Source organism: Patagioenas fasciata, chromosome 17 (genome assembly GCF_037038585.1).
Source record: "Patagioenas fasciata isolate bPatFas1 chromosome 17, bPatFas1.hap1, whole genome shotgun sequence".
Classification (NCBI taxonomy): domain Eukaryota; kingdom Metazoa; phylum Chordata; class Aves; order Columbiformes; family Columbidae; genus Patagioenas; species Patagioenas fasciata.
In genome coordinates this window covers 4,087,007-4,105,727 of record NC_092536.1, presented here as the reverse complement: position 1 = coordinate 4,105,727, position 18,721 = coordinate 4,087,007, and the positions used below count along the sequence as shown (strand labels likewise).

Genomic DNA, 18,721 nt, shown 5'->3' with positions numbered 1-18,721 from the left:
TTAACACTGAAAAATAGGAAATATTGTTTACAGCACCTTAAATACAGCCTCTGATAGAATTAAAAGATGAAAACAAATATTAAAAATTTTAAGAACAAGTAAATAAGATGGCTTACTTTAACCAAAGAATCTCACTATACAAAGCCTGAGGAAATAGAAGGTGAAGAGAGAAAAAACTGGCATCACTGAGCTGCATTCTGCTTGTCAGTGCTGCTCTCAGATAAACATCAATATGTACAGTCTAATACAAACATGAAAAGTGTAGCTGTTTGTGGACTTTTCTTGGACATGTTTCATCCATCCTGTCACAGCCAGGATCATGGAAAGCACTCTGGATGAGTACAAGTCACTCTTTTGCTTCCAGTGAACAAGACTTCGGTTCTGTTCCCATAAATTTCTATTAATCAGGAAAGGAATTTGAATTTATAGAGCCCTTAGAGAGGGATACAATGGTACTATTAGTCTACCAATTGGTAGGGCAATTATTGCCCCACCTTGCAGCTGGTAGTTTCTAGAACTTGCCATTAGCCTGCTAAGTACCAGGTTAGCTCACCTGAACCTAACATAAACCAGCATGCATTACATGTTGAAGAGAGTGCAAGGTAAGCTCTAAATTCCATGTTAGCATTTCTGTTTCTAACACACTCAAGAATCACAAAAACAAACCATTCGAAATAACTAAATAACTGAACTTTTAACACTGTAAGAAATGAGGCTGCGTTGTTTATGTTGGTACCGTTCTCCTGAATGCCAGAGACCACAGACCAACAGCTTCCAAACTCTTTGCTCAGGAAGTGGTGACCCATGTCCAGCAGCAAAGTAATTGAACCTTCATTGCGCTATTGAGTGCTACAGGTAAGTACTAGTATGATCATAGCTACCACATCCCAATTAGCAATCAACTCATTACAGATATAAAATGTAGGGCAATTTTATAACACCTTACAAACTCTGCCATTTTATAAATATTGTGCCTGGCAACACAGCCCCTTACAAGCTTGGTAGTATCCCCAGTCCCTTCTACAGAGAGCAAAATTGAGATCCTGAAGCACACAAGGGATATTTACAGAGGAAAAAATGGCAGCTAGCTGCCAAATTAGTCAGAATTAGACCTTAATTAGATGGAAAATTCAGGTCAGGATGAGATAAGAATTCAGATCTCGTGGGCACTGAGCAGTGCTTTATCTCTAAAGTTGTTGTGCATTTTTAAGATAGCAGTCAAGCTGATTTCCCTTTAAGAGAAATGACTCGGCCACAAATAAGGATACATTATTTTTTCAGATATGCATGATGGATCTTGGTTCTGATATACTGTTGCTCTCTCCCATACTTTTGGATCTCCTATTGACGTCAGCATGGGATAGACAGACAGATTTTTCCAAACAGGGAAATGCAGATTATTGTGGCAAACACTCTAACGGAGTCTTCAGTGACAAACCAAGTGAGAAGAAATCTATCAAGCCAAGCTGTGATCTCTCACAGTTACTGTGATCAGAATGTCTCACGGTCTCTTTTACACTACCAAGGCAGCAAGCAGCTGCTTTGTGCAGGAGCAGTGATCCGATTCTAGAAATCTCCCAGCAGCAACACTGTCCTTTGTACTCACACTCTGTCGGTCTCAGTGGAAGTCAAATTCTACCTGCTGCTGATATGGGAACACACACTGCCTAGGAATAAAAATGACAGAGAACAAACTCAGATTATCTTTGTTATCAACATTCAAACAAATATTTTAGCACTGATTTTTCTGCTGGCTTTGCGTAGTTGTTTCATCTCAGCATTTTTTGCATTTTGCTGTTTAAGTTATAAGCTACTTAAAAGGGAAAAAAAAAAAAACCCTTGACATAATACCATGAAATCAAAGAGCAAGCTGACTGGAAAATACTGTTACTATATTTAAACTGCGTTATCCTATGACAAAACTGCAGTTTTAAAACCTTTCCACTTTGATACAGCATTTTTGCAGTATTTTAGTATGTCTTAGAAGATTTCAAGTGGCTGAAACATTATAATAACCATAATTTAGGGGAAATAAAATAGTACCATAGGAGGAAAAAACAATGCCCCCTATATGTCACTCATGAAGACTTGTATTTGAAATCAGCTGGGCTAATCAGAACAATGAGTTTGGTGGCCTCAACCTGAGCCCCATTAGGCAATTTGCCAATCTGCAAAAATCATGACATAATTTGGCACAGTTAAAGCAGAATATGTAACTTTGTCTATGACCATGGAACGAGATCCAGGCCTGAAATAGGAAGGCTATTGCAGGTCAGCACTCAGGTGCATTGGCTCAACCCACTGGAATTTTGTGTAGTGCCCTTCTAGGCTGCATTTAGCTCCAGTAAAAACTATTAATCATCTTTGAAAATTGAGCTACAAAACACATGTTTTTGTGTACAGCAAGAGACAATTCACATTATGACCAGTAACTGCTGTGAATCTGCTTTGCAGCAATAGGGGTGACTTAATGTTATTGTAATTTGAATGAAAGCGTCCTGCAGTCCTCTCTCAAGCCAAATTCCCATTTACTTCAATTAGCAAGCATTACAGGAACCGTTTTAATGCTGCTGCCTGATGTGTTGGCTGCTTCTTCTAATATATTACAGTGAAAAAAGGTAGTAGGCCAAATGTGTGAATGGTGTACTTCCATTATGTGAGCGGAATTTCATCAAGGACAAAGCTGGCCCATTCTGTTGTGTCTCTTTCCAAGGTATCCCTGTAAGGAGTTCCACTCTGAAAACAAACAGCAAATTCAATTTGCAGCAGCAAAATCAATTGGTTTTCTTCTTCCATAAAGATGGAGGATGCAAAGCTGTCTGCACCTGCTGGAAGTACTAATTGCCTGCAAGCTTTCATGGGCTTGCGCTGCGTGAGGCAGAGCTCAGGTGCCATCATTCTGATTGGGGTTAAGATGTCCATCTTCTTCAAGAGACAAATTTCATAGCAAACTTTACAAATCCTTGCATAACATTAGTCTCAATTCACAATTCTGAAATGCACATGCCATGATTCTGGTATACTTAAAATAATTTTCCATAAGCCTTTTTGGAAACACACACAAAAAAGAAATCAATAATGACATACAAAGTATATCACAGGGTAAAATAACTATGAAATATGACCCGGGTTTCTTTCTAATGTCAGTTTGTTTTGGAAATAGTTACTAATGCTTAATTGTATTGGTCTTTTATAACATTCAAAAATAGTAAGAAAATGAAATGCAGGGCTTTCAGGTCCTTTACAGATACTCTTTTATATGAAGGCTTGTAAAATATGCTTGGGTGTAAAAATATTGCTGTGGTAAATGCATTTCTACAAAAAGCTTACATGTAATGCAGGCTGTGTTAATGTGGTAGAAGGTACAAAACTACTCATATAGATGCACTGTGCTGTCAGTCAGCAAAATATGTTAATTCAAATAGCTGGGGTTATAGTATATATGATAATTGTGGAAATTATGTATTTTTTAAAGCTGTGTATGCAAACAACATGGAGTCTGTCATGCAGAGGTATCTGAAGGTACAGGTGCATACGTACGTATGTACTTATGTGTCAGATGGCACTGAAAATGCAGGTGTAGGTTAGTGGCCCTGTGACAGGCGCTCATCAATGGTTTCCTTGGTATTGCGTGCATATTTTCAAAAACATGCTGTTTTGTAAGAGTATTAATTTCAGATGCATGTGCACCTTGTGGCTTGAGCTATGTTTTGGGGGATGGTGGGATCATGCTGATAAACAAGCTAAAATGAATATGGGCAAAGAGTGGAATAAGCAATTCCCATACCTGAACTAGGTCATCAGATCTAACTGATGAATTTTCATTCAAAGCTGTCCTGTGAAGTGCAGGCATGCTGTCAAGTGATCCTTATCTGGACACTGGCTTGTTACACAGGAATCTCTTTTAGGGCAGTTGTACTTTTGCCAGAAAGGATATAGAGCCACACACGCCCTGAAACACCATAATTTTATATTGGCTGTCCCCTCTCTTTACTCCTTTTGCTAATGGAGAGGTAAGGCCAAGATATTTTCCTTCCAGATCAGAGAGAGTTTCGTACAGCATGGTGCTGTGGGTGGTTCGTAACAGTGATGGATATGCAGATTGTATGTAGGTTCTGCATTTATGTAAGCCAGCACGCATGTTGAGATCAGCCTTTATATTTGCACACACATATACAAGAACACCGCTTGGCACCAAGTGTTTTTAAGGGAAAGTATTTATACTGTGTACTGAGTTGTTTGCTGTGGGTTGCGTGTATGTATTGCAGGTGTCATTAATGTCAGTGCCAATTTCTCTCAGTTTGTGTCGCAGTCATCGAAGTTTCTGTGAATTATGGGGTGGGATGGCTAAATCAGTCCATGTTCTGTGTTCTATATTGGTTTGTGACTGTGTCAGTTATCAAGACCCTACGCTGTGGAAAGCCGGTATCTCACACCACGCTCGCTGCTGAAATCAGGCTGTGCAGTTTATACCTCCTCACGTTATCTCTGTGCGAGCCGGGGCTGAGTGTGCGTGTCACTGTTATGCTGGCGGGGCAGCGTGCGACGGCTGGCACAGGAATTGGGAAGTTGTGCAAAAGACAGCGCTGTGTCAGCACGGGCCTCGTCAGAGCCGGGGTAGGACCTCTGTGGAACGAAGCCCCTCCGCGGAGCCGCGCAGCCCCGCTTCTCTCACGCCTGGCGCACTCATGCCGGGATGAGGCTCCTGTCACGACAAGGGCAGGCTGACGCTACTGTCACGATGTGCACCAGCGTTCCCCGCTGAAGCGCCTGTCGCGACAGCGCACCCGCCTCGGGGCGACCGGCTCCCCTCAGCCGCGCTGCCGCCAGGGCAGCCCCGCTCCCCCTCAGCCACCCAGCGCGGGTTGAGGCCGGGACAGAGGGCGGCCGCGCCGGTTCACGTCGGGGCAGGGGGGCGGGAAAGCGGCCACCCCACCTGCGGGCCTCTCCCACCGCGGAGCGGAAGCTCTCCCGCCGCCGCATGAGGCCTGCATCACCCGCCTCCGCCTCCTCCCCGCCGAGGACGGGCGGCCGCGCTGCGCAGAGCCGCGCCAGGCGCCGCTGCCACCGCCTCAGCGCCGCGGGCGGGGCCGCGCCTTCCCCCGCCCCGCGCCGTCGCCCCGCCAATGAGCGGCGTCCACATGCCGCGGCGGCGAGAGGGGCCCGGGCGGCCCAGCTCCCATAAGTTACATTAGAGCAACCGCCGCCGGTGCGCGACCGGAGCGAGCGGGAGCCAGCGGCGAGACCGGGCGCGGGGAGTGGGCGAGTGAGCGAGCAGGCGAGCAAGCCCAAGCCGTGACGGCGACAGCGGACTGGGCCGGCGAGGGGAGGATCGGGCTGGTAGAGCGGGGGGGGGGCGATTCTGACCCTTCCCGGTAGAGGCGAGGTGGGCAGCGGGGCAACTGCTCGTTTTTCCTCCCTCGCCTCTGGAGGCGAGCGGGCTGAGGCGAGCCGTTATCGCTATACGCGGGGGCGGTTCGGAGCCTGGGGAGGCGAGCGGAGAGGCCGCTTGGCCACCTGGACGCGGCCCATCCCCGCACACGCACCCGCCGAGCCCCCGCACGCCCTCCCGCGCCCCTGAGGCGACAGCGACTGCGGGGCCCGCGCCTCCTCTCCTCAGCAGCCCGCCCGGGGCCGCCTGAAGCCCCGCTCATCCCCGCCGGAGAGGCGGCTCGTCTACCCTCGGAGGGCGTGTGGGGTGGGAGGGGGGCGGGGGCTTTTTAATCGACGGCTTTCCCTTCTTTTTTTTCTTTTTTAATTTTTTTTTTTTCTCCCCCGCCTGCCTCCCTCGGGAAGCGTGGGGCGCTGAGTTGGGCTCGGGGGCTTCTCTCTATTGCGGGAGGGGGTCTATGCTGATAGGACGGGGGCGGTGGGGAAGAAAGCGAGGGGCTGAGGAGGGGGCTCGCCGCCGCGCCCGCCGCCGCTGAGGAGTAGGAGGAGGAAGAACCGAGGCACCATTTGCTGCTCCCTGCCCCAGCCATGGAGAACGCGCACACAAAGACTGTAGAGGAAGTTTTGGCTTATTTCGGCGTCAACGAAAGCACCGGGCTCAGCCTGGAGCAAGTCAAGAAGCTGAAGGAGAAATGGGGCTCCAACGGTAGGTGAAACGGCCCCGCGCCGCCCGCCCGCGTCCGCCGCGGTGATGCTGTCGCTGCCACTCGTCGTTTTTCTCCCTTTCCTGCTCCCTTTTCCACCCCTTTCTCTTTTTTATGCTCTCGGGGCCGCTGTTTCGAGGCCTAACGCGTGTGTCTGTGCGAAGCCGGCATCTCTTACAGGACCCGGAATAGGAGCGAGGGAGAGAAGATGGCTGACTGAACTCCACCTCGTGGGTTCTTTCATAGCCCGGGCTCACAGGGCTGCTCTGGGAAGGAGGCTGTTGGAACTGTCACCTCCCTTTCCTTTCATCCTAACGCCGGGAAATCTTCCATTCCGAAATGAAACGCTGTGGGGTGTTCTTTTTTTATTTTTATTTTTTTTGTCCGTCCTGACCTTCATTTTTCCCTGCTTTTCAGTGCTTTGCTGTCCCTTTACATTTGAGTCAAGGCACAGAATTCAGCAGATGTCTCTTTTTATTCCTACTGCTTGGCCTTCCTAGTCCCTTTTGCACGCTGTGGAAAAATGAAGAGCTATGAGAAGATTATATGGTGGGGTTATTTTAGCTTTGACACTGCTTTTGAGCCCCTTGAATTACTAAATCTTATTGCCAAGAATTAAAAAGGGTGAGCAGAAATAAGAAAATGCCCTTAAAATGGAGGAAAGAATTTGAAATATGTTGAACCAAGTTTGGTGGGGTTTTTTTTGTGTGGTTTTTTTTTTTTTTTAAGTGAATGTGGCGGAAAACCTTTGTCAGAAAAGCATTTTGAGCCTTTGACCCTTTGTGTGCAGTAACAGCCCAAGTCCCACAGCTGGCTGGAGTGATGACTTGGCTGAATTATAACCCTCAACAGATTCTGGGAGTTAACTTGTATGTGTCTTAAAATGCAAAACTGTCAGGCCTGTTGTGATGTTCTAATGAAAAGAGCCACATTAGTAGAGCTTTTTAGTATGTCTGTCAAATCCAGCCCAGTTGAGTGTGCAATTCAGGTACAATATCTGGTGGATGCCTTATTATAATGCTCTAATGTGTTTCTTCAATGCTTGCTTTTCTTTGACATGCTTCCTGGAAAACGCTTCCACTGACAAGAGTTACCGGCTGAGGAAGGTAAGCATGTTCATGAAATCTTCTGCTAATTCTTTTTGGTAATTCATTGGGCTTTTTTTTAAATGTGCCTAACTAAATGGCTTTGTTAAATATTGCAGGAAAAACCTTACTCGAACTTGTGATTGAACAATTTGAAGACCTACTAGTTAGAATTTTGTTGCTGGCAGCTTGTATATCTTTTGTAAGTATAATTTTTTTATTTCATAGGCTTCTCTATCACAGAATGACAATGTACCAATGTATAGAAACTGTACATGCCGAAGTTATTCTTTCTCAAAAGGTAGAAGATGCAAAGTAAGTTGCTACCTCTTAGTTTAGTTGCCCTGTGAAGACATTTCCTTATGCTAGGGAAAAAAGAAGCGAATCTTTCATTCTATGAGTCATAAGTGCGTAACAGCACTAGACAGGTATCTTAAAAAGTGCTTCTCATTCAATCTAGCTTGCTTATTTGAGGTGGGATTTCCCAACGCTTTTGTTGGCTTTGAAGACTAACCTTGAGTAAGTGTTTAACTGGACATTCTTCTGGCCTTTGAGTTAATCGTTATCAAGCTCAATGTATAATCATTGGAAGACATTTTTGGATACAGTACAGACTGTAAATAGAATCTACATGGCGAATATTCCAGTTGCCTTCCCTTCCTGATAATAGCAAGGTGACAGTTGTTGCTTTTGACAGTGACAGGAATGATGACAGCGGTGATGGCACCATTGTTGACCAAATTTGGTAACTGACCTTTGAATGGTCTAGTCATTAAATGGTCATCTTGCTTTGCATACAGGATTAAATGAACACCACCACTTTTGACTTTATTTTTTTTAAAAGCATGTTTAGGCAATCTTTTTACATAATGTGTGAAGGGTATGTGCTGAAAATCTGGAAAACTGAGCAAAGGCTGAACATGGGAGAAAGAGAAAAGCTCTGTGTCTTGGGGAACTGGACAACAGAGACAAAGTGTGCAGAATAGTAAATTGTTTAGGTAGAAGTTTATAGTAGACTTTGCCCTGGAGTTGCAATTAAAGAGCTGCAGCTCTTGGGGGGAGTGGAAATTGTGGTGACTCTTTAGCTAAGGGCCGGCTAATTAGGATGGGCAGAGAAGAATGTGCTGTGAAGCTGGTGGGGGAAGGGTTGCCCTGTTGTGGCTGCTGCAGCACATACTCTGTGCTGATCCTCCACCAGAAGAGGCTTGCAAAGTGCTTTGGGTTTTGGTGTGTGTATACCGTTACCAGCTGAGCAGTGGTTGGTGGCATTGATCTTGACCAGGGAGACAAATGTGCCTTACTCAGACTTGTTTCCTGGGAGGAAATCAGACTGGCTGTAGAAAATTGAATAAACGGGTCATTCAAAAGCTTTTTTTCCCCCTTGTGCCCTCCCAGAGGGATGACCAGGGGATGTATTTTTGTTCCTGAAAAATCAGGAATCTCGTGAGATGAATGACAGTAAGAAGTTTGTTAGCTTTTCATGCCAAAGTACACTGTTTTTATTATAACCAAGTAAGTGGAAAAATGAGATTTGCCAAACTTCAAGCTTTCATTGCTGAATCTGAGCAAGTATGATACCAGACTGACAGAGGTCATATAACACAGACTGCTAAGCCCTCTTTGAAAACTTGATTAGTAACTGGATTCAGCTTCCTTTTTTTTTAAAATATGCTTAATTTTCCTGTCTAATTAAGAGGAGACTGTAGTCTAATGGAGTGTGAGATAGGTCTGGGTTCTTTGCTTCTGTGCAGCTGGCATGGTGTATGACCTTGGGCTACTGCTCTCCGTTTTCTGCCTCCTCTTTAGGAGTTATGGATACCTACCATAAATTTATGTTAATAGTAAAGATTTTTTTCGTTTAATGAAATGTAAAAGAAAGATCTAGATATATTGAAATTTTGGTTTTTCAAAAGCACTTCCCCTTTGTATTTGTTTCTGGCTTTTTCCCTGCTTGGAAGGTGATCATCTCTTGCCTCATTTTCTTAGGTTTCAACATTTTCTTGATGAAAGCATGTTGGAGACTTTTGTAGTAGCTGTGAAGAACTATTGAGTACGTTGATATAAAGACCATGCTGCTGCAAAAATTTGATGTAATTAACATCACCTAAATTCTGATGTTCCTGAAAATGTTTGAATATGTAGCTGTGTTAGGCTTGTGGACAGTAATTGTTCCATGAGGACACTTGCAAATGTTACATTAAAAACTAGAATTGTACATAATGCTGAAATTACAAATTATGCCAAGTCATTCTTCTAATAGAGCGACTTAATGCTAGAGCTTAATTTTGGTGTATTTATTAGGCTATCTTTTACAAGGCTTAGAAATTCAGTTTTTCCATTTGTGCTCTTGCAAGGTGTGTAAAACTCCCAGTACCTTAGAGATCTTGAAATGGATAATCAGACTTAAAATGGAGTCAGTTACATTTGCGTTGGTTTTGGCTATTGAGTAATACTGTTGAGAGCTGCTCTTCAATGAGTCAAGACTTCTGGCTTTCTTGGGGGCAGTGTCAAATCCTGCAGAATTTTGCTGTTAAACTTAGTGGAGTGCTGATTCTTACTTTAGTGACTGCTTTTTACTATGATTTATTGTTTGATAGACCAGAAACTGTAGCACTTGAGTAGAAAATAGGGCATCGTATAGTGTACTGGCAGAAGTAATGTTGGATAACGGCTTCTGTTTGAAATGACTTTCTACTGAAGGCTTCTAGATCCAGTGCATGTCCAAAAGGGAATTTTCATCAAGATGTTTAATAGGAGTTTTCTTTTAATGACAAGGGATGCGAAAAGGTGGCTTATGCAAGACTTAAACAAATCACCTCGACAGCCCCCAAGTCTTTGGAGTTACTAGCGGGGGGACTGAGTGTTGGAATTGGTCACAAATATATAGCACTGACTTATTTTTTTAAGGGTGTGTTTTTTCAGTGTGACACTGTGAACTTATTTTGATTTTATTTTGTTTTTTCTGGCAAACAGAGTATGTACTTTGTGCTGTAGTGCAAACAATGCGCTTGCAGGAAAGGCATGGGTGCTTCTAGGGCAGTGAATGTAGCAGTGTTCTTCAGCTGTACATTGTCCATTTAAAGAGCCGAAAATTCAAGTATGAGCAAGAGGATCTCAAGGTATATAGATTATTGTTTTGTGTTGTGGAAGCTTTTGTAGTGACTGTGGTGTGATCATAAATACCACTGGATTCTTACCATTATGACTGGCTGCACAGAAACAGCTGTCTGAAACACTGAGATCTGCATTAGACTTTTGTGCAGAAACATCCCCTCTTAGATACAATATAAACTTCTGCATTCAAAGTGCCTTTTGTGTCCTCTACTGCCACAGCCCCGTCAGGTATGTGTCAGTAAAATAAATCAGACGAACAGCTGAATCTGTGTCACCCTGGCTGATTACAGGGGTCATATGCTGCCGGTTTGTTGGCTGTAGATGCTCTGTCCTACATTCCAAGTTGGAACTGCTGTTACAGATGTGCCTAGTTAGTAACAGTTTAAATTCTTAGACCATTGTTACTTTGGTATTTAGGCCTTAAGTTTGGCTTTTGAAGAGAAATAATTTCTGGTGGTGAGTAAACAGATCTACATAGAGGCTTGGACCTTGCCTTGGTGTGTTGTTCAACCTGTGAAGCCTATGCAGAAATAAGCCCGTAGAGTGTATCTCAGGCTATGAAAGCCCTTGGAATGCTGACTTTCTAGGTGCAAGTAAGATGATGTTTAATTTTCCATGAACTATGGCTTTTAATTCTTGCTACTTGTGTAGCATGTATTCAGATGTACAGTATTTACGTAAAAGAACAGCTTTTTTGGCTGTATAAATGACTTTGACAAGTTGAAAGATGTTACTCGTGCATGTGATATAGAATAAAAGTTTGGTAATGTATATATACTTTAAACAGTGATGCATACTTAACCATGCAATCTTATCTTTGCATCACACTTACAGTGAATTTTCTTCTACAGGATGCAGCATAGACTGTAAACTCTACCAAAATCTTAAGTATTAATACAGCATCCTAAGAGCACCCCCCAATTATTTCTTTAATTCCTAAGCTGATTTAGAAGTGCATGCTTTCTAATAGTGAATATCCATGTTTAGCCTGAAACAATATATTGTGATTTATTCCTGCAAATTAGCATGACTATAATCTAATCTGCATTAAAAGGCGAGCAAAGCTATTCTTAGAGGAAGATGTGCCAGTAAAAATACTGCAGGTTTTGCCCTGAAATCACCCCAAAACTACCTGTTAAGGTCAGTAGCAGTGAGCATGTGGCACAAGATAAGGGTTCCTGTAGAACATGACACACATGCTTTTAGCTCAACTCATATTACTCAGTAGCACCCCAGATACCAAATGATGGGTAAGGCCGATAAAACTGGGAAAACTAATTGTGGTTCCATTTTAATTTGTAGAAATTAAACTGTGGATGTTCTGTATCTCTTTTTTCCTTATTGCTACACTAAACACAAGAATGTGTTTGTTTTCAGATATGTGGAGTGGTGTATCTGGTAGATGCTTACAATCTGCTAACCCAGTAAAATTCTTAATTTTTGTACTTTTATCTGTGGTCAAGATCCATTGGTAGTGGAGTTTTTTTTCTCCTCTCTCCTTGGGTAGCAAAAATCTGCTGAATAATTAAATTAAAATTGTTAGGTTTTTCTTTAATATTTCCTGGTATTCATGAACATAGTTTGTATCTGCTTAATTTTAAGCTAATCTATATTGAAAAGAGAAATCACTAAAAGTGTGTTTCCTGAGCAGTAGGTAGTACAACATCCAAAATATACCGAATGTTAATTCACAGTATCCTGTGAGAAGACCGCTCTCTTAAAAGCAGTTCACAGTTTTACATGTCCTGCTTTAATTAGTCCAAGTTTCTTTTTGTTAGGATGAGATCTTACTCTCCCAGCTTGCTTTTAAGTTGCCATTGTCAAAATGAAAATCAAACAAAAAACCTTGTTAGGTTGCCGACAACAAACTGTTTGCTTTTCCTCTGTTAGTGGTAAGTGGGTACAGCTTGCTGGGCAACAGAATTCTATCTTGAAACTTCCATTATTTAATTGTATATTTGTTGTGTAGTCATAAACTGTCATCTGAGACAACTTGCCTCTGTAACTTAACTGTCAATAAGGTGTATTTCACTTGTAGAAATGCAGAAGGCTCTAAGGACACTTCTTCTAGCTGTTTTCATTAGTAGTCACCTAATTGCTCGCTGACTTCTGTGTTGTGCCCCTTTTTACAAATAACTATGAAAACTAAGTGCTATTTGCCTGTCACAATGTATTTTTTGACTTGGTGTCCTGCAGGTCCACTCCATTAGGCTGTGATTAAAATAGGCTTCTGCAAGCCATAGCTCTAGCAGCCCTAAAGCAAATATGCTGAATGAAAGTTGTCCTTTAAGCTGCTTACGTCAGCTGTTGATATAAGACTTATATGTCTTGCTATTAATTTCCCTTATATTTTCAGACTTGCATTTCTCTCAAGCAATTATTGTAGGGGTTTTCCCCTCCTCCCCGTGCTCTTTTGAGATTCTTAAATTCATAGTAACTTTACTTATTGAACCATACTGCCAGAACAGTACATTGGAGATCAATGACCTGGAAGTTAAGCCGTTCTACATGTGAGTCTTAAAGTGATTAGGGCTGAAATACGGTGAGGCCCTTTTGAATAGTAGTCAAAGATCTCTCGTTGTAAACCTCTCTAGGGTCTTAAAAGTGTGCCAGTGGAAACTTTTGGACAAGGACTCGATGCCTTGGACAAGAATAGTCTAGTGTCTACCAGGTTTCAGCATACGATCTGTTTTTACTAAAAACACGTAGTTAAATACTTGTATCCCTTGTTCTACTTTCTCTGGTTTTTTAACCGTTCTTGTTTTTACTGCAGGCTACTATCAAATAATAAACCTGATATGTTGCAGCAGTATGTGTTGTGTATCACAAGTGTCCTAAATGGAATGCTAATGTAGCTGTAGTCCACTATAGCAAAACCAAGAACTCACAATGCATTCTGTTATTTATAAATGTGTATTTACTGAAACATTTACTAAAACATTCTATAACTAGGGCTTAGATCATTCCACCATTATTAGTTGTTAACTTTTTAGGTCTGAAATGTGTGTTGCTGACTTCCAGGATTCACTAGATACTTAATTTTAATCTGGTCACATATTGATAATCTTGCAAAAAAACCTAAACCAAACAAAAAAACCCACAATGGTGAGGATCTAAAGCATCGGTTCTGTGCTGTCAGGGTCTGTAATCTGAATTCATCTGCTCTTTTTGAAATAATGGTTTGTTGAAGGAAAAGTTTCCTTGAAAACTGGGTTTTGGTTCTCCTTGACATACTTGTATTTTGCTGTCCTTGTAGCTACTTCCCTATCCTCTTAAAGTTGCAGGCTTTCTCATTGTTGTTTTATGACACATGTGGTTTTAAACCGTAATCTTTTCAGATTGAACATCGTGTAAAGCATATGTTTTATTCCAGTTAGCCTTGTAGGTACCTGATCTGTTAAGAACATCACAAAATGATTGAATTTACTTGCTTTGTGGGAAGCAAAATGGGCTCTCCAGAATTCCAATAAAGCAAGGGAGGGCAGAAACAGGCTTTTCTGATGGCAGTGTGTGACCTTGTGTATGTTAAGAAAACTGGCAATGTCCCATTAGCCATTTCTGCAGCTCCAGTGGCAGCAGCAACACCAGTGGGGAGTAAAAACTGTCTAAGATATAAGGGGTAATGAGTGTATGAAGACTGTGATGTAGACTGTGCAACTGCTCCAGCAGGTCAAATGGCAGAAGCTGTTACTGGGGATTGGAGGTTAATGGTGTGGGAGGAGGGAAGAAATATCAAGATGTAGAGAGTGTAAGAGATTTTTAAGTAAATCTCTACTCCAGAGGGATGACACAGACCCTCAAAATGTTGTGTTGCCAGTTGGGATGTTTCTATCTTGTTAATCATAACCTGGATCTTACATGTTTATTCTTTTGTAATAAAAATTTGTTGTTGCGTTGGATTTGCTTGACAGTCTGTTTTCCTCTTGAGGCTTTCATGCTGCTGCTCCTTCCTTTTAATGTCCCGGAGTGTTTCACAATTGAGCAATAGCTCTGAGCAGCGTGTTGGTGGAATTATGGCGCTTGCTATAATAACGGTTTGCTCGCCACCGTCTTCTAGTGATTCAGAGTGCTGTTGCCTGACTACCAGCCCTAATTATCTCAACAAGTAGTTCCTATTTACTGTCACTTTCCAGGCTTCCTGTTGCTCAACATGTTGACAAAAAAGCTCTTCCTCTCTGGCCATGTTAATTTGACTTTTCTTCAGCAACTACAGAACTCTGCAGAGGCCCTGACATAATACCTGTTCAAGTCAAGTGAATGACAGAAGCCTAACATAAGTGTAATTCTAACACAAATGAATGAAAATAAAATCTATGTGGAACCTTTTATGCAAGTCTAAGGTTTTTTTTTACTTCTAAAAACACAGTTTTGAGTTTTATCAGCTACTCAGCTTAGAATTCAGCTTCAGGTGTAACTATAAGTTTCACTTATATGCTTCAATAAGACACTGCTTGTATTTAACTAAGTAGATGCTGAAAACTTGTAAAGCTGTTTTCATTTGTGTGTCTAAGTTACAGATAAAGAAAATTAACTTGGTTAAAATTCAGATTTTTGTCAAGGTTTTAGTGTTCTAAGTAGTCCATTTAATCTATTAGTGTCCTGGTTTAGGTACTAATGAAATGTTTTTTGAAACTTTTCACTGCCATAGCTGTTGTCACAACTTCTGCTTCTGTGAAGCAAAAGTAGTAATATGTTTCCCAAATAAATAGCTTGCTCCTTTAAAAGAAGAACAGCCTTGGAAATGAACTTTGTACTACTTCAGTAAAGATTTTTTCTCCTTTTCCATTGCATGTTGCCAACTCATTCATAAACTGCAAAACTACACCCTGGAAGAATGAGGGGTTTCAAGAATTGCTCAATTCTAAGCAGTTGCATCTCAAGCTGAAATTTACTGGATCTTACATTTGCAAGGTGTCTGTGTAAATCAGCAATTTAAATCATTGTGTTTCTCTTACAGGTCCTGGCCTGGTTTGAAGAAGGTGAAGAAACAATCACAGCGTTTGTAGAGCCTTTTGTAATCTTACTTATATTAGTAGCCAATGCAATTGTGGGAGTGTGGCAGGTATGCAGATATTTTTGCAACATCAAATGACAAATGTGGGGTGGGTTGGTTGTTTGTGTTGAAGAGGAAGGGCTGTACAGTATAGTGTCAGGTGCTTCACACAATGCAAGTAATGTGCGTTGCTAACTTTAGATTCCTGAGAGTCAACATACCATGAAACTTCTGGACAGAAAGTGTTATCTTAAAGGTAAAACGAAAGTTTCGGAAGTATTGCCGAAAAAAACAGGTGCCCATCCGTGTGGCTACACGCTGAACACATGAACTAAGGAGTCCAGAATTAAGGCCTGAATTCAGGAAATAAATGAAATGTTGCAAAGCTAAAAAAAGTTGTCCAAAATAACAGTAAAAATTAAGAGAGTGAGCCCTATTAACAGGTTAAAACATGTTAGAGAGGAGCCTACACACTGGAAGGTGCGACAAGTGGCATTCAGTGGCATTGCGGCACATCCCTGCGCTCTGCTTTGTGCTACCCCAAGTAAACTGGCTGAGTAGTGACCCTCAAAATTCAGTTTATAGCAGTACCCAGCTTGCTGCTGCACAACTGCTGGAGCTGGTATAGAGGTAAGAGGTAATGTTGATCAAGGGACGAGAGCATTGCCCCTTTAAGTGTCATTTTCTACTCAAAGCTTCATAAAGCAATTATGCAAGAATTAATCTTTAACTTGAAACTTTGAGTTAGAATTCTGCATGTAGTAATTTTAAGTATGAAACGTAAATCTGTCTGTATAGTTTGTGGATTTTCTTGTGCAGGTGTATACCCTGTTGTAGGAAATAACCAATTTTTTCAGACATTATAGCATGCAAAGAATACATGTGTATATTTATATAGCTACATGCAGTGAACATAACTCTGAAACAGAGCTGCTGTACAGATTAAATGACTCATTCCCTTGTTCAAATGGGCATGGAAAATAAGTCACAGTACATAGTCTCCACCCATAAATGCATCTGTTTCTACAGGTACTAGACGTGAGCAACCGCGTCCTTGCGTTAGTTCTGCCCTCCTCAACCTTTCCTCTCACGTGCCCTGTTCCCGAAGTGCCGTCTGCTTGTACTTCAGTGGTTGGCAAGATGGTCTGACTACCGTCACTTCAGGCAAACAGGGAACAAAAAGATAAAGCCTAACACTGAGCTGGCTGCCCTAGCTGAATCATGTTTAATCCTTTCCTATTTATCTTTCTTGAAGGAGAGGTTCTGTTTAACCAACCATTTTCTTTTATAACTCTGTTTTGCCTAATGTTAACTAATAGTTAATTCACAGAAAAATTACATCAGCATTATTGTGCTGAGGAACAGTATTTATTTACCTGGTGGAATATGAGGCTAGTACTAATTACAGCTTTATGGGTCTGTGCTGGTATCTCTGCGCGGTGTGGTGCTGAGCTGTGCTATGTAAACATTAGTCCTTCAGGGCAGTTTTGGTAATGCTGGTTTTCACCTGCGTTGTTATGTAGAAATACCTAGTACCTCAGCCTTTGAGTTTCTGAAGATGAGGTTTCTGCTTTGATGCATGCAGGAGGAAGTTTTTATTATCTGGAAAGGCTGGTATATATTTGAAGGGCAGACATTCTACAAACTACATGTACCCGTACCATTACATATTAATCATCAGGACTACGTGATGTTTGTACTTGTCAATAGACTGGAAAGTGGAAAAGTTGTTACTTCTACAAGAGCTAGAGAAGGAGGACCGATAAGCTGTTGGTTTCTTACCTTGTCCTTTATCTAGGTGGCATCACGATGTTGATGCCAATCTCTAGTGCTTAGCTGAGAGAACTGCATTTGAGATAGGAAAGCTGTTGTGCTGGCGTTAGTGGAAATAAAAAGGTTGTCGTGTGGGCATTCATCTAAGTTCATAAACTGGTAAAGACTCTGGGAAAGTTTCTAGGCTGTATGCTTCAATTTCACTTTAGTGTGGCTTGATTTGCCGAAACAAAGTTAATAGTGTGCTGTTTGAGCTTTGTGTTAGCTTGACCTTTGATTTCTATCAGTAGGTGAAATTCAGTTGTGTTAGTTCATGCCAGGCTGAGTTTAAGCTGCTCCAGCTGGTAAGGTACAGCTGAGACAAGACCAAACCCGTGAGTCTTGATTCTGCTTAGTGTTTTTGTTATGTCAAAGAGCATCTGTATGTTACACAGGACTCTTTGTGTGGCCTCTCTGTAACAAGACACAGTGGATATTCTTGATGGGAAGTAAGTAACTGTCCACTAATATCTGAATTATGTTGTAATTATTTCCAGTCAACAACCTCATAAGAGGAAGGGTCACATCATTTTCTGTATGAATAGATGTAGTAGAGTCAGTAGTATTCATATAATACTGTGTTTCAAAAATCAGATCTGACGTATGTGTTTTTCCTTGAAGGATTTAAAATCACACATTTTTGCTGTCTTCTAGGAAAGAAATGCTGAAAATGCTATTGAAGCTCTTAAAGAATATGAACCAGAAATGGGCAAAGTATATCGACAAGACCGAAAAAGTGTACAGAGGATTAAAGCAAGAGACATTGTCCCAGGTGATATTGTAGAAGTGGCAGGTAAGGCTCATTTATTTAGTACGTACATGTATTAGTGTGTTATTGTAAAACTGTTGTGGGGGCCTTGTCTTAATGATTTGAGGCCTTTGGGGAGAGTTTTCAAAGATGCCTAAGTATATGCTTTGCTTACAAACAATCTTGCTTCTGTTCATCTGTAATTACCTTAAATGTGCATTTGCACTGAGGGGATTGTTTTTCAAATTGCCACTTAGTTTAATTAGTAGGTCTAAAAGCAAAGCATCCTAATTGGAGTACAGGTTTTAACACTTGTCACAACTCTAACATTTTATTTTCTGAAGTCTGCTTTCAGAGTGTCTTATAACTGGTCTGTTTTCTATCACAAAATACTCTCTTTGTTGCTTTCAAATGTGTGCAGTTTCCTTAGGTTTTGGAATGCAAATAATTTATTTTTTTGTTAGTCACACTGTCCTGTATCTAAGGAAAGTTGGTTTTGTCTGAAGTTTGTTTCCAACTCTGTAGCAGCAGTTTCTTCAACTTCTCTTCTCAATTGTTTTCCTCTGTTCTCTCAGCTAGTGTGACTGCCATGTGACATCACTGATCTCTCGTCTTTCATAACTCTTTATTGCTTCTTTTGCCCATTGCTGTATTGGAAACCACAAATAGAGAAATAACTGTACAGAGCTTCCTATTTATCCAGTGTAAGCATCTGAAGTACTGTGTCTTGTCTTAAAAGATCAGACTTCTGGATCGAGCTTTCTAATAACTTAAGTTTGCCCTAAAATATGTCTCTATTTGGAAGGAGTACTTACATGTACTTACATGTAAAACTCCCATCTCAGTGATAATACCACACCAATATTTTTTTTTC

The 18,721-nt window shown here is 41.6% G+C and overlaps 1 protein-coding gene across 3 annotated transcripts in view; it reads left to right on the top strand.

Moving 5' to 3' along the window:
- The first annotated feature begins 5,176 nt into the window (after positions 1 to 5,176).
- Positions 5,177 to 18,721, top strand: part of ATP2A2 (ATPase sarcoplasmic/endoplasmic reticulum Ca2+ transporting 2) — a 41,324-nt gene continuing 27,779 nt past the window's right edge. For 2 of the 3 annotated variants that reach the window (XR_010652453.2, XM_065851453.2), the window contains exons 1-5: positions 5,177 to 6,097; positions 7,184 to 7,201; positions 7,300 to 7,382; positions 15,252 to 15,356; positions 17,754 to 17,892. Coding sequence is in view for 2 of the 3 variants with exons in the window: in XM_065851453.2 (XP_065707525.1) it covers positions 5,980 to 6,097; positions 7,184 to 7,201; positions 7,300 to 7,382; positions 15,252 to 15,356; positions 17,754 to 17,892 (463 nt within the window). In the remaining variant the exon portion in view is untranslated. The remainder of the gene's footprint in view (positions 6,098 to 7,183; positions 7,202 to 7,299; positions 7,383 to 15,251; positions 15,357 to 17,753; positions 17,893 to 18,721) is intronic. The other variant, XM_065851454.2, reaches the window with a different exon arrangement.